Here is a 15069-nt window from a genome sequence, read left to right on the forward strand (position 1 = left end):
ACCACCCCAGCAAAGCACTGAATTTCAATCAGTGGATTGCTTGGTGCACTGCCAGGCTCCTGCAGCCTCTTCCAGCTTCCTGTCCCAAAGTGAGATGCAGGCTCTCAGCTGTGACAGCTGGAGGGTTAATGGACTGTGTTAAGCAGATGCCTCTAGTTCATTCATAGCTATCTGAATAGACCCAGTCGTGCGAGTGGAGCACCAAGAGCTCAGCACATTTTAAAAGGGACAGCAACTGCCGGGGAAAAGAAACCACCCACACATTGTCACAGGGGGTTGTTGTGGGGTGGGTCTGCTTGGAATCAAGCTTCATCCGAAATATGATAAGAATCGAGTTAGCCTTTAAAATGGTATGTCAGTTACAGTAGCCCTGGAACTCAATTGTATACATTTTCCTCCAGCCCATGTGCAGAGACATCATTTTATAGCCATAAAGCTCAACTTGGGTCTTGTGGTCTCCTGTACTGATGTTGCTTACTCTAATTTCATTGCACACCAAGCTATCACAATGTAGATTAGAAGCTGTAGCAAACCCGAGAGCCTGCTAACTTGCTGGAGGTCATCCAGCATCATATATAATATTTTCACACCCTAACTGCCCCAACCATGTTTCATTCATGGATGCCCACTCATGCTACCTATGGTGGTCTGCATGCACCCTTGCTCTCCAGACAGCTCTACCCATTGCACACCCCCTTCCTGGAGCCAGCCTACTGCTTGCATGAATGCGCTGTGATGTTTTTGGAAAGCAAAATATAGCATCTTGTTGATAACCCCATTAACATGGTAATGGGAGGGGGGAAGCTCTGCAATATTAGGGTACAGAGAAGTTGAGAAAAAGTTTGTACTGTATGTCTTTAAAGGCAAGTCAGCACAAGCATTAACTAGCAAATCTGACTTCCTCTATCAATTTGTGAAGTCACCCTCATCCACAAGGTTACAAAGACTGGCTTCCTTTAAATAAAAAAAAAATACCCCCCCCCCAGTTTTATGGGACACCATTTTCTTTTATGGATATCAAACCAACCTTCCTAAAAGCCTTACACCTAGTTACCATATGAATTAGTGTACTCTGCAGGATAAGTACTATTTGGAATAAAAATCCCGCTAGACTTCTTAAAACATATGGACACTACTACTGACAGAAGGCCAAATTACAAAGCCCACTACTGACAGAAGGCCAAATTACAAAGCCCACTAAAGTCTGGAACCACCAATCTAGGCTTATTTATGCAGCCTTCAGGACACCAACCACAAGAAAGTATGTAACAGGTTAAAAAAAAAGGGACACATTTATTCAAGAGTCATGATGTCTTTACAATTAAAAAATAAAATAAGCTAAAAAAAAAAACAAAAATAAGTCCTATACAGTAAAACCCAGTCCTAGGAATGCGTGAACACTTCCAACAATACATTAATATAAGTCTTCATATTTCTTCCTGTGTTTTTCCTCACACAAAGATTTGCTAACATTTCTTCATGTAGCAGCTATGCCCTGCCACAACTGTGCTTGGCTGAATTCAACTTGTGTAGTAACCTGTCGCTTGCCTGGCTGTCCTCTCCTGCTAAGCATTTCCTGTTGAATAATATGGAATAAGTGTGTTAATCTACACATGTCAAAGGCCAAAGTGTAATGGCAGTTACCTGTTCTGCATGATGGTTCCATTAGAAAGACTGGCATTGTATAACAACTTACCTAAAGCCGTTTAAAATCGTCTTCCCCCGCCATATCCACTGCCACCGCTGGAACCACCTCCATAGCCACCTGAGGGGAAAGAAAAAATATAAAGTCTTAGAATTTTCCAATTACCTTATCGTCAGCCCACATATTAAAGGCAATTACTGATCATTCACCTACAGAATCTACCAGTTATCTAGGTAAGCCTAGTTATCTGGGAACTACAGATGCCTGTGGACCTAGGTTATGGAGGATGTCTAGTTCTGCCTATACGGTGTTAAAACTGTGGCTCCCTCCATAGAGATAAAAACAAGGTCACCCTAGGACACAAGTGTTACTGGCAGAAAAACCAAGTAATAAAAGGATCAAAATAGCAAAGTAATGAAGCTACTGCATTTAGTGCCTGTTAAGCTATAGTTTTTGATCAACATTCTTTTAAATTTAGTTGATGCTTTAGGAGACTCTTTCAAAGTCAAAAGTATAGGAATCATACAAAGCCTGCATTCAAAATAAAGCAAAAGATTAGGTTCCATTTATCTTTACAAGAGACAGGACAGAATGCTTCCTTCGAAGCAGAAAATAATGCTCAAGACAGTCTACAGACATTTACCATTTTTTTTGATGTTGTCTAAAAATGTGACCACAGGGACTGGCTTATCTTGATGGGAAAGCTCCTGATGGCAAGCAGCGATCAGGAGATTTGCGTCAGCTGCTGACAACTGTACCAGGAGCATGCAGTATTGCCACAGCTGGTTTTGCCATGTTTAATGCAAACATGCAGCCACTTGGCTCCAAGACCTGCATACAGTATTTACTTGCTGTTAGCATCAACAGGTTTACGGGTTTAAAGATATTTCCATCACTAAAGCACATGAGCGGGCCTTGACAGAAACCATAGGAATGAGCCAAAAATTTCAGACTTCACAGACAGGACCAGCAAGCCAATAACCCATGGTAATACTCTTCAGCATCCCAGGTGTTTAACACTAATGCAAGCCATAGTTTATGGGAGGGAGGAAAAAAAAAAAAAACTTTGAACTCCCATCACATTCAATGGTTATGGAGGAAAAAAACTTCTAATCGACAGGCTGGCTGTACTGAAGTTTAACTCCAGTAGAACCAGCTTGCCCATAGAAAGACTCCTGCTGAACTGGCCAATATTCAAGTGCCTGCTATGCGCTGATCGCACCAGGAATGAGACTAAAGAAAACTAGGATAGCCTGAACTTCTAATATCGACACAAAAGTAAAAATGTTTCTCACCACTAAAGGGTTTCTCACCACCAAAAGGTTTCTCACCACCAGTATAAGGTCCAGAATTCCTTCCACTGTAATTTCCACCTTTCATAGGTCCAAAGTTTGATGATGACTGGTTAGTGTAGTTGCCGAAGTCATTGTAGTTGCCGCTACCGCCACCACCGCTGCCACCAAAGTTTCCTTAAAATGAATTCGACAAAGATTTAGAAGAAAATTTAAGACAAAAAGGGTCAGAAACTATGCAATATAATCTTGGCAATTACCATTTCCACCACCAAATCCACTGCCCCCTCCACTATAGCCATCGTATCCTGCACCACTTCCACCGCCATAACCACCTTGGCCTCCTCCATATCCTTGTCCACCTCCATATCCACGGTTGCCACCAGAGTATGGTGGGTTGCTTCCATAACCATCATTTCCAAACCCGTTGTAGCCACCATCACTGCCACCTCCATATCCACCACGTCCACTAAAACCACCTAGGAGGCAAACAGACCAATGAATACTATACGGAAAAAAAAAAAAAAAAAAAAAAAACACACCACTAAACCAAACTTGTTGTTGCCACTTAGAGTTACAAGTCACAACTTACCACCCCTGCTTCCACCAAAGTTTCCTCCACGGCCACCACCATAGCTGTCGCTGCCACCGAAACCACCACCACCTCCACGTCCAAAGTTTCCTCCACCACCACGTCCTAAAGAAAAAGAATAACTTTATAAAGTACACAGAATCGATGTGGAAAACCACCATCTGAAGACAACCAAACACTATTAGTTTCAGTTCACACTGTTGCGTTTACAGACATTGCATATGATTTGGAGCGCAGTGCTCCTAAAAACACATGCAATGTCTGCGCAGTGCGAGTTCAGCCACAGTTTGTATGGCTGAATTCGCATTGCAATTGCAGTGAACATGCGCAGGACCCTTTAATGCACAGGAACCAATAATGTCCTCCCCCGTGGCAGTCAATCCTGAACTAAAAATTACTGAAGTAATGTGCTCAACAAAAAGGGCCAGAAGTCAGAATTTAAGTTTACACACTTTGAGGCTCACCTCTTTGGCTGGAAGATGCTGTGGACATCTCTTGCCTGGACAATGCTTTTCTTACTTCACAATTGTGGTCATTGATGGTATGATATTTCTGAACTGAAAAAAAAAAAAAAGTTATTTGATGCAAACATTCCACATTATAGTGAGTTTTGGAGGACCACATGATAGCATTTACTTACTGACAATTTTGTCGACTGAATCATGGTCTTCAAATGTAACAAAAGCAAACCCCCTTTTCTTGCCATTAGCACGGTCCGTCATTATCTCAATAGCTTCTATCTTTCCATACTGTTCAAAATAGTCTCTTAAGTGATGTTCTTCTGTATCCTCTTTTATCCCCCCAACAAAGATTTTCTTGACCGTTAGATGTGCTCCTGGTCTTGTTGAGTCCTGAAATTACACAAGATTGTAGCACTACAATATGCGCTAAAACAATGAGCACAATCAAGACTTAGCTTGTAGACATACCTCTCTGGAAACTGCTCGTTTAGGCTCCACCATGCGACCATCCACCCTATGAGGTCTTGCATTCATACAAGCATCAACTTCCTCAGCAGAAGAATAAGTAACAAAGCCAAAGCCACGGGAGCGTTTTGAGCCTGGATCCCTCATGACCTATAAAACAAGACCAAACCATTGTCACTACCACATCTCGGTACATTTACCAAGTACCCCAGCAGTGTCCCCGAATATTTCTGAAATGTAAAATCTTGGTGCACTTTTCCACGTGGTAAAGGTTTTTCATTTTTAAAGTGGATGAAAACAGTAACCTGCAAGATCGTAACACTTATTTCTTCCCACAACTGAAGTGGGAATAAAGGAGGGACAGCCCAAATATAATTTGTGACTTATGGGTGAAGAAACTGAAAGACCAATCAATTTCTCTTTTGAAAATTGGTCACTACCTTATGGCAGTATTGCAAGCACTAGAATTCTTGGTTTTGCGAAAATTTTATTTAATCTTACCACGCAGTCGGTTAGAGCGCCCCATTGTTCAAAATGGTTCCGAAGGCTTTCGTCTGTAGTCTCAAAGCTCAAGCCTCCAATAAAAAGCTTGCGGAGTTGTTCGGGTTCCTTGGGTGCCTAGGAGAGAATACAGCATCACTATATAAAATTACAATGCCCCCCCCCCCCCAAACTTAGCGGTTGTAAACCGAGAAAAAAATGTTTTTTTTTTCTTTACACCCTGAAAGAGAAAGACATAATGAGCTAGTATGCATCGACTACTAGCTCATTATGAAATACTTACCTCAGAACGAGCCCACGCCGCTCACCTCCATGATGGGCGACATATCCAGTCGCCCGTCTTCCGGGATCACGGCATCCGGCCATCTGATTGGCCGGAGCCGCGGTGACATCACTCCCGCGCAGGAGCCGGCGGTCACGGCGCGGGGATCTGAAGGAACGACGCGATCAGCCGTTCCTTCAGAGCGCATGCGCCAGTGACATCACTGGCTGCATGTAAGGTAAATATCTCCTAAACGGTACATGTTTAGGAGATATTTACAGTACCTATAGGTAAGCCTTATCATAGGCTTACCTATAGGTGGAAGTGTCAGAGGAGGGTTTACTTCCTCTTTAAGGCTGTCAATATCCTTACCAGTCACAAAAGAGGTACAATTAAAGCAGCAAAAGAAATAATGAGCAAATAAAAAAAATTGTAAGCCCGTTAAATCTAGCAGATGCTCATTATGCACAGTACGCTTCACTGGTGTGCAATATGAATTGATGTGTGCTGTCCAAAACATCACACCATGTACATCTAAAACCAAAAATCTTTAGCTGTATGCACCACTACGAAGCTGAGCATTGTAACGTACAGGAAATAGGCCCATCCCCCCAAACAGGTAAGTCAGCATAGGTGTTAGGAGGGGAGGGAACATTTTTAAGGCCAGATCGGCTTCAGCTGGAATTCGTCTAAGCTCAACATACACAGCTTTTCTGTGACTGGGGAGGAAACAATAAGGCTAGTTAAGCTGGGATTCCATTTTAAGAGAAGCTTCACATCATTACAGTGCATTTTTAAAAAATAGTTTTTGATCTATTGAAGGCTAAGGAACCGAAAAACATGCATGATGGGGATGTCCCCGGCCCTTTACATAAATGGACAGATATGATCGAACCATGTTAAAGTAGTGCATAGGTGTGAACCTCCTCTCCCTACTCAAGAATAGAGGAAACCCAGACTAAAGCCACGCCAGTTCCTATAATCAGATGTGTTTTAACATCTCACATTAACTGGATAAAGACACCCGTAACCCATTTACTAATAAGCAGGGATCATCAGTATCACATGATACCAACAGAACAAAGAAAAGTATTCAAGGCTTTCATTTTTTAAACAACCGAAGGCAAACTCTTTCCTTTATGAAAAAAGTAAGGAAGGCCTATAAAATACTGGCTTTGCCGCCATCTTTATCCTATCTCTTCCTGACCCATATTCAAACAGGAAGAGAAAATATGTGTCCCCACTGAAAGACTACCCAGCGATTCCTGTTATGGTGACCACCTAAAATGTGTGAATCTCTTCCACATTCGACAATATCTGATGGCTAGCAGACAGCAATAAAATGTACAAAGGTTCGAATCCCTCTCCACGATAAATAAATAAAAAAAAAAACCGAAGTTATGCTGCTTTAAGTGAAGCTAAAAATCGTAGAATCCGAATAACGTTCCCGGACACGGTGCCATGGAGCGAATATGGATCGCCAGTATAAAGAAAACATCCGAGCCAGAATAAGTGATCGCATGTAAGAGGAGCCCATGGGTATGTAAAATACAATAAGAATCAATAAATGAGCGCCTTCCATGGTATGAAGGGCCGAGTGAAGCGCCATCTATAGAAGATGGACGCGGCCGGCAGACAATGGCGCAGCGCACGTGGAGTAGGCCGCAGCCTGCCAAAATGGCGGCTGACAAAGCGCTCCCCCGCCCTTCCTCACCGGGTCTGCGGATACACGCAGAGGCCGCTTGGCTTGGTCTTTTAAAGGCGGAAAACGGATAAAACATAAAGCAGAGACACCCCAACAACACAGGCCGATAATTTAAAGTTAGATATGCGCCATAAAGGAAACATTATTATTATTCCCTTAAAAGACCCCATTGCGTACCGAAGGCGCGCCCAACCGTATTCCCCACACCTGCCCAAAGCCCCCCGACTCACCTCAGACTTATGCATGATGAGAATTTACAGCTGTTCTTCCGCTCTACAGACAACCACACCAGGCTCTCACCACCGTGCTGAAGGGCGTTGACTTGCGTACAGCACCTATTTAGCCCAGCAAAGCCCGCCCAACAAATTCCTCATTCGTCCGCATCGACTTCCGGTCTCCCTGATTGGACGGACCGTCGGCTTTGTGCTTCTTTTCATTGGCAGCCGGTTGTGCACGCCCCCCAGCCTCAGGCTCCTTAGAGCCTTTCCGCCCCGCCCTTCCTGTGATTGGTGGAAAAAGCTGCCAATCTACGTTTCCCATAGAAAGCCTGCGTACTGTATAGGGAAAGGGAGCGGGCTTTGTGGTTTGTATTGTTTGGTGAATTTAATGTACTACGGCCTGTTTCTGTGCGGACCACAGCGGCGGGCATTACAGGAAATGTGCAGTCCTCGTACTACTAGTAGTAGTAGAAGGAGGGGGAGAGGTTAGAGTGAGCGGTAAAGGGCGGAGCCGCGCAGGCGCGCTGGTCCTTGTTTTTGGCGGGGTTTGGTGTACGCGCACCGTGCTCCCCGGTAGTGGTGCTCAGCTGTGTCTAGTCGGCGGTGTAGCCTGTCTCCGCACGAGAAGGTGAGTTTGCTCACACGGGGCTCCTCCGCCTGCACCCGACGCACACAGTACAGCTGGGGACGGTGTCCGCTCCCAGGGCTCATTGTAAGGAGAGAAGACCGGGCATCAGCGAGGAGGGCAGACTGAAAGCCGGCCAATGGTTGCACTAGAACCACCGGAGCGACCAATGGCCGGGCAGGTGGGGGCGGGCCATAGGAGGACCGCGGATGGTAGCATGCATGCGTGTACCGGGGCCTTACCGGGAGGACAGAGGGGGTGATGTACCGTACTGCTGGACGTTAGCTTCCCACACACATGTCCTGAATCCGGCTTCACCACCTAGCACCCGCCTCCGGGGGATTACACTCCAATGTCTGCACCTGTACCGGGGATCTATACATATCCTTATAATACAATGTCTGCACCCGTACCGGGGATCTTTACATATCCTTGTAGTACAATGTCTCCTCCCGTACCGGGGATCTATACATATCCTCAGTACAATGTTTACACCCGTACCGGGGATCTATACATATCCGTATAGTACAAAGTCTGCACCAGTATAAAGATCCCCACAGTACAATGTCTGCACCCATTCCATGGATCTATACAGATCCTCCATAGTACAATATCTGCACCCGTATACAGATCCTCCATAGTACAATGTATGCACCCCTATACAGATCCTCCATAGTACAATATCTGCACCCCTATACAGATCCTCCATAGTACAATGTATGCACCCCTATACAGATCCTCCATAGTACAATATCTGCACCCCTATACAGATCCTCCATAGTACAATGTATGCACCCCTATACAGATCCTCATAGTACAATATCTGCACCTGTATACAGATCCTCATAGTACAATATCTGCACCCGTATACAGATCCTCCATAGTACAATGTCTGTACCCCTATACAGATCCTCCATAGTACAATGTCTGCACCCGTATACAGATCCTCCATAGTACAATGTCTGCACCCGTATACAGATCCTCCATAGTACAATGTCTGCACCCGTATACAGATCCTCCATAGTACAATGTCTGCACCCGTATACAGATCCTCCATAGTACAATGTCTGCACCCCTATACAGATCCTCCATAGTACAATATCTGCACCAGTATACAGATCCTCCATAGTACAATGTCTGCACCCCTATACAGATCCTCCATAGTACAATGTCTGCACCCCTATACAGATCCTCCATAGTACAATGTCTGCACCCCTATACAGATCCTCCATAGTACAATATCTGCACCCGTATACAGATCCTCCATAGTACAATGTCTGCACCCGTATACAGATCCTCCATAGTACAATGTCTGCACCCCTATACAGATCCTCCATAGTACAATGTCTGTACCCCTATACAGATCCTCCATAGTACAATGTCTGCACCCGTATACAGATCCTCCATAGTACAATGTCTGCACCCGTATACAGATCCTCCATAGTACAATGTCTGCACCCGCATACAGATCCTCATAGTACAATATCTGCACCCCTATACAGATCCTCCATAGTACAATGTCTGCACCACTATACAAATCCTCCATAGTACAATGTCTGCACCACTATACAAATCCTCCATAGTACAATGTCTGCACCCGTATACAGATCCTCCATAGTACAATGTCTGCACCCGTATACAGATCCTCCATAGTACAATGTCTGCACCCGTATACAGATCCTCCATAGTACAATATCTGCACCCGTATACAGATCCTCCATAGTACAATGTCTGTACCCCTATACAGATCCTCATAGTACAATATCTGCACCCCTATACAGATCCTCCATAGTACAATGTCTGCACCCCTATACAGATCCTCCATAGTACAATGTCTGCACCCGTATACAGATCCTCCATAGTACAATGTCTGCACCCGTATACAGATCCTCCATAGTACAATGTCTGCACCCGTATACAGATCCTCCATAGTACAATGTCTGCACCCCTATACAGATCCTCCATAGTACAATATCTGCACCAGTATACAGATCCTCCATAGTACAATGTCTGCACCCCTATACAGATCCTCCATAGTACAATGTCTGCACCCCTATACAGATCCTCCATAGTACAATGTCTGCACCCCTATACAGATCCTCCATAGTACAATATCTGCACCCGTATACAGATCCTCCATAGTACAATGTCTGCACCCGTATACAGATCCTCCATAGTACAATGTCTGCACCCCTATACAGATCCTCCATAGTACAATGTCTGTACCCCTATACAGATCCTCCATAGTACAATATCTGCACCCCTATACAGATCCTCCATAGTACAATGTCTGCACCACTATACAAGTCCTCCATAGTACAATGTCTGCACCCGTATACAGATCCTCCATAGTACAATGTCTGCACCCGTATACAGATCCTCCATAGTACAATGTCTGCACCCGTATACAGATCCTCCATAGTACAATATCTGCACCCGTATACAGATCCTCCATAGTACAATGTCTGTACCCCTATACAGATCCTCATAGTACAATATCTGCACCCCTATACAGATCCTCCATAGTACAATGTCTGTACCCCTATACAGATCCTCCATAGTACAATGTCTGCACCCGTATACAGATCCTCCATAGTACAATGTCTGCACCCGCATACAGATCCTCATAGTACAATATCTGCACCCCTATACAGATCCTCCATAGTACAATGTCTGCACCACTATACAAATCCTCCATAGTACAATGTCTGCACCCGTATACAGATCCTCCATAGTACAATGTCTGCACCCGTATACAGATCCTCCATAGTACAATATCTGCACCCGTATACAGATCCTCCATAGTACAATGTCTGCACCCGTATACAGATCCTCCATAGTACAATGTCTGTACCCCTATACAGATCCTCCATAGTACAATATCTGCACCCGTATACAGATCCTCCATAGTACAATGTCTGCACCCGTATACAGATCCTCCATAGTACAATGTCTGCACCCGTATACAGATCCTCCATAGTACAATGTCTGCACCCGTATACAGATCCTCCATAGTACAATGTCTGCACCCGTATACAGATCCTCCATAGTACAATGTCTGCACCCGTATACAGATCCTCCATAGTACAATGTCTGCACCCGTATACAGATCCTCCATAGTACAATGTCTGCACCCGTATACAGATCCTCATAGTACAATGTCTGCACCCCTATACAGATCCTCCATAGTACAATGTCTGCACCCGTATACAGATCCTCCATAGTACAATGTCTGTACCCCTATACAGATCCTCCATAGTACAATGTCTGCACCCCTATACAGATCCTCCATAGTACAATGTCTGCACCCGTATACAGATCCTCCATAGTACAATATCTGCACCCGTATACAGATCCTCCATAGTACAATGTCTGCACCCGTATACAGATCCTCCATAGTACAATGTCTGCACCCGTATACAGATCCTCATAGTACAATGTCTGCACCCGTATACAGATCCTCCATAGTACAATGTCTGCACCCGTATACAGATCCTCCATAGTACAATGTCTGCACCCCTATACAGATCCTCCATAGTACAATGTCTGCACCCGTATACAGATCCTCCATAGTACAATGTCTGCACCCGTATACAAATCCTCCATAGTACAATGTCTGCACCCGTATACAGATCCTCCATAGTACAATATCTGCACCCGCATACAGATCCTCATAGTACAATGTCTGTACCCGTATACAGATCCTCATAGTACAATGTCTGTACCCGTATACAGATCCTCATAGTACAATGTCTGCACCCGTATATGGATAGAATATAAATAATCTCAAAATGGGGAGAGAAAAGAAAGAAGGGGAACAACAAAAAAAAAAAGGGAGAGGGGGGCGGAAGGGATATTGGGCTATGGGTGGTGCATGCATCGGCTTACAGGGACGGGATGTCATGGTCTCAATCTCCAGAATGATCTCCCGGCAGGACTGATCAAAAGTGCTTCAAGGGAGGACAACTGGTGACAGGAAGATGGCTGGCCAAGGTTAATTGATTTATATGAGGAGTAAAGGCTGGCTTGTGTAGTCCTTCAATAGAAGAGCTAACATAGCTCCAATTGCTGAAAAAGTTAACGGGGATTCTGATAGGTTTCAGAACACACAGTGCACTGCAGTTTGTTGCGTATGAGGCTGTGTGCCTCAGACTGGTCGAGATGCCCATGCTGACCCATGTCCACAGCCAAAAGTGCCAACATTGGACACTTGGCCGCAGAACTGGGTCACAGTGTAATGGAAGTAGATGGCCTGGTCTGCTGAATTCAAGATTGGCTTTAATGAAGAAGTTTGAGGTGTTGACTTGGCTCCCAAATTCTCCAGATCTCAGTCCAATAATGCATCTGTGGGATGTACTGGAAAAACAGGTCCACTCAATGGAGGCCCCACCATGCAACTTACAGGACATAAGGTATCTGCTGCAGATGGCTTGGTACCAGATACCACAGCATATCTTTTTTACAGGGATAGTGGAGAATGCTTTAATGTGGGTTGTATAATGTTATGTTTGATCAGTATATAGCCTGATAGTCCATTGCCTGTAGCAAGGATCTATGTATCCTCATAGTACAATGTCTGACCCCCCCCCCCCCCCCCACAACAGGATCCATATATCCTTATAGTGCAATGTCGGCATCTAAACTGGGGATCTATGTATCTTCATAGTACATTATCTGCTCCCATATCAGGATCCACGTATCCTCACAGTACAACGTCTGCACACATACCAGGATCCACATATCCTCACAGTACAAGATCTGCACCCATACCAGCATCTACATATCCTCACAGTAAAATTATTACACCCATACCAGGATCCACATATCCTCACAGTACAATGTCTGCTCCCATATAAGGTTCCACATATCCTCACAGTACAATGTCTGCACCTATACCAGAATCCAGATATCCTCGCAGTACAATGTCTGCTCCCATACCAGGAACCACATATCCTCACTGTACAATGTCTGCACCTATAGCAGGATTCACATATCCTCACAGTACAAGGTCTGCACCAATGCCAGGATCCACAAATCCTCACCGTATATTATCTGCACCCATGCCGGGATCCACATATCCTCACAGTACAATCCTCACCTATACCAGGATCCACATATCCTCACAGTACAACGTCTGCACCAATGCCAGGATCCACAAATCCTCACCGTATATTATCTGCACCCATGCCGGGATCCACATATCCTCACAGTACAACGTCTGCACCAATGCCAGGATCCACAAATCCTCACCGTATATTTGCACCCATGCCGGGATCCACATATCCTCACAGTACAACGTCTGCACCAATATCAGGATCCACATATCCTCACAGTACAATATCTGCACCCATATCAGGATCCACATATCCTCACAGTACAACGTCTGCACCAATATCAGGATCCACATATCCTCACAGTACAATATCTGGTCCCATTGAAGATTCCACATATCCTCACAGTACAATATCTGCACCCATAGCAGGATCCACATATCCTCACAGTACAACGTCTGCACCAATATCAGGATCCACATATCCTCACAGTACAATATCTGGTCCCATTGAAGATTCCACATATCCTCACAGTATAATGTCTGCACCCATACCAGGATCCACATATCCTCACAGTACAATGTCTGCTCACATATCAGGATCCACATATCCTCACAGTACAATGTCTGCACCCATACCAGGATCCACATATCCTTGCAGTACAATGTCTGCTCCCATATCAGGATCCACATATCCTCACAGTACATGATCTGCACCCACACCAGCATCCACATATCCTCACAGTACAATGTCTGCATCCATACCAGGATCCAGATATCCTCACAGTACTATTATTACACCCATACCAGGATCCACATATCCTTACAGTACTATTATTACACCCATACCAGGATCCACGTATCCTCACAGTACAATGTCTGCACACATATCTGGGATCTTTGTATCCTCACTGTACAATGTCTGCTCCCATACCAGGTTCCACATATCCTCACAGTACAATGTCTGCATCCACATCTGGGATCTATGTATCCTCACAGTATGTCTTCACACATACAAGAACCCACATATCCTCACAGTTTAATGCCTGCACCCATACCAGGATGCACATATCCTTATAATACAATATCTGCACCCATAGCAGAATCCACATATCCTCGCAGTACAATGTCTGCACCCATACAAGGATCCACATATTCTCACAGTACAATGTCTGCACCCATACAAGGATCCACATATTCTCACAGTACAATGTCTGCTCCAATAGCAGAATCCACATATCCTCGCAGTACAATGTCTGCACACATGCCAGGATCCAGATATCCTCACAGTATAATGTTTGCAGCCATACCAGGATCCACATATCCTCGCAGTACAATGTCTGCACACATGCCAGGATCCAGATATCCTCACACTACAATGTCTGCAGCCATACCAGGATCCCCACTGTAAAGTGTCTGCTCCCATATAAGGATCCTCCTATCCTCACAGTACAATGTCTGCACCCATATCTGGGATCCTTGTATCCTTGCAGTACAATGTCTGCAACCATACCTGGGATCTTTGTATGCTCACTGTACAATGTCTGCACCCATACCAGGATCCACATATCCTCAAAGTACAATGTCTTCTCCCATACCAGGATTCACATATCCTCACAGTACAATGTCTGCACCCATATCTGGGATCCTTGTATCCTTGCAGTACAATGTCTGCACCCATACCTGGGATCTTTGTATGCTCACTGTACAATGTCTGCACCCATACCAGGATCCACATATCCTCAATGTACAAGGTCTTCTCCCATACCAGGATTCACATATCCTCACAGTACAATGTCTGCACCCATATTTGGGATCTTTGTATCCTCACAGTACAATGTCTGCACCCATACCAGGATCCACATATCCTCACAGTACAATGTCTGCTCCCATACCAGCTTTCATATATCCTCACAGTACAATATCTGCACCCATACCAGCTTTCACATACAGTGCCTTGCAAAAGTATTTCCCCCCCCCCTTTGACTTTTTACCTACCGTATTTTGTTACATTACAGCCTTAAGTTCAATGTTTTGTTCATCTGAATTTTATGTGATGGATCAGAACACAATAGTCTAAGTTGGTGAAGTGAAATGAGAAAAATATATACATAAAACATTTTTTTAGAAATGGAAAACAGAAAATTGGCATGTGCGTATGTATTCACCCCTTTGTTACAAAGCCCATAAAAAGCGCTTGTGCAACCAATTACCTTTGTTAGTGAAATGATGTGCACCTGTGCAATCTAAGTG

The 15069-nt window shown here is 44.5% G+C and overlaps 2 protein-coding genes across 3 annotated transcripts in view; one reads left to right on the top strand and one right to left on the bottom strand.

The window, feature by feature from the left end:
* Positions 1 to 1273: 1273 nt before the first annotated feature.
* HNRNPA1 (heterogeneous nuclear ribonucleoprotein A1) lies at positions 1274 to 7309 on the bottom strand. Its single transcript, XM_082244934.1, has 10 exons — positions 7154 to 7309; positions 4957 to 5073; positions 4459 to 4605; positions 4170 to 4380; positions 3994 to 4086; positions 3530 to 3634; positions 3198 to 3416; positions 2941 to 3114; positions 1697 to 1753; positions 1274 to 1576 (listed from the first exon to the last, which is right to left on the bottom strand). Exons 1-9 carry the CDS (start codon positions 7166 to 7168, stop codon positions 1707 to 1709), a joined length of 1128 nt encoding a protein of 375 aa, XP_082101060.1. The 5' UTR covers positions 7169 to 7309; the 3' UTR covers positions 1274 to 1576; positions 1697 to 1706.
* Positions 7310 to 7616: 307 nt separating this feature from the next.
* CBX5 (chromobox 5) overlaps positions 7617 to 15069 on the top strand; it is an 82462-nt gene continuing 75009 nt past the window's right edge. The window contains exon 1 of one of the 2 annotated variants that reach the window (XM_082244698.1): positions 7617 to 7769. The gene's annotated coding sequence lies outside the window, so the exon portion shown is untranslated. The remainder of the gene's footprint in view (positions 7770 to 15069) is intronic. The other variant, XM_082244697.1, reaches the window with a different exon arrangement.

Source organism: Pelophylax lessonae (assembly GCF_965119305.1).
Source record: "Pelophylax lessonae genome assembly, chromosome: 2".
Lineage (NCBI taxonomy): Eukaryota > Metazoa > Chordata > Amphibia > Anura > Ranidae > Pelophylax > Pelophylax lessonae.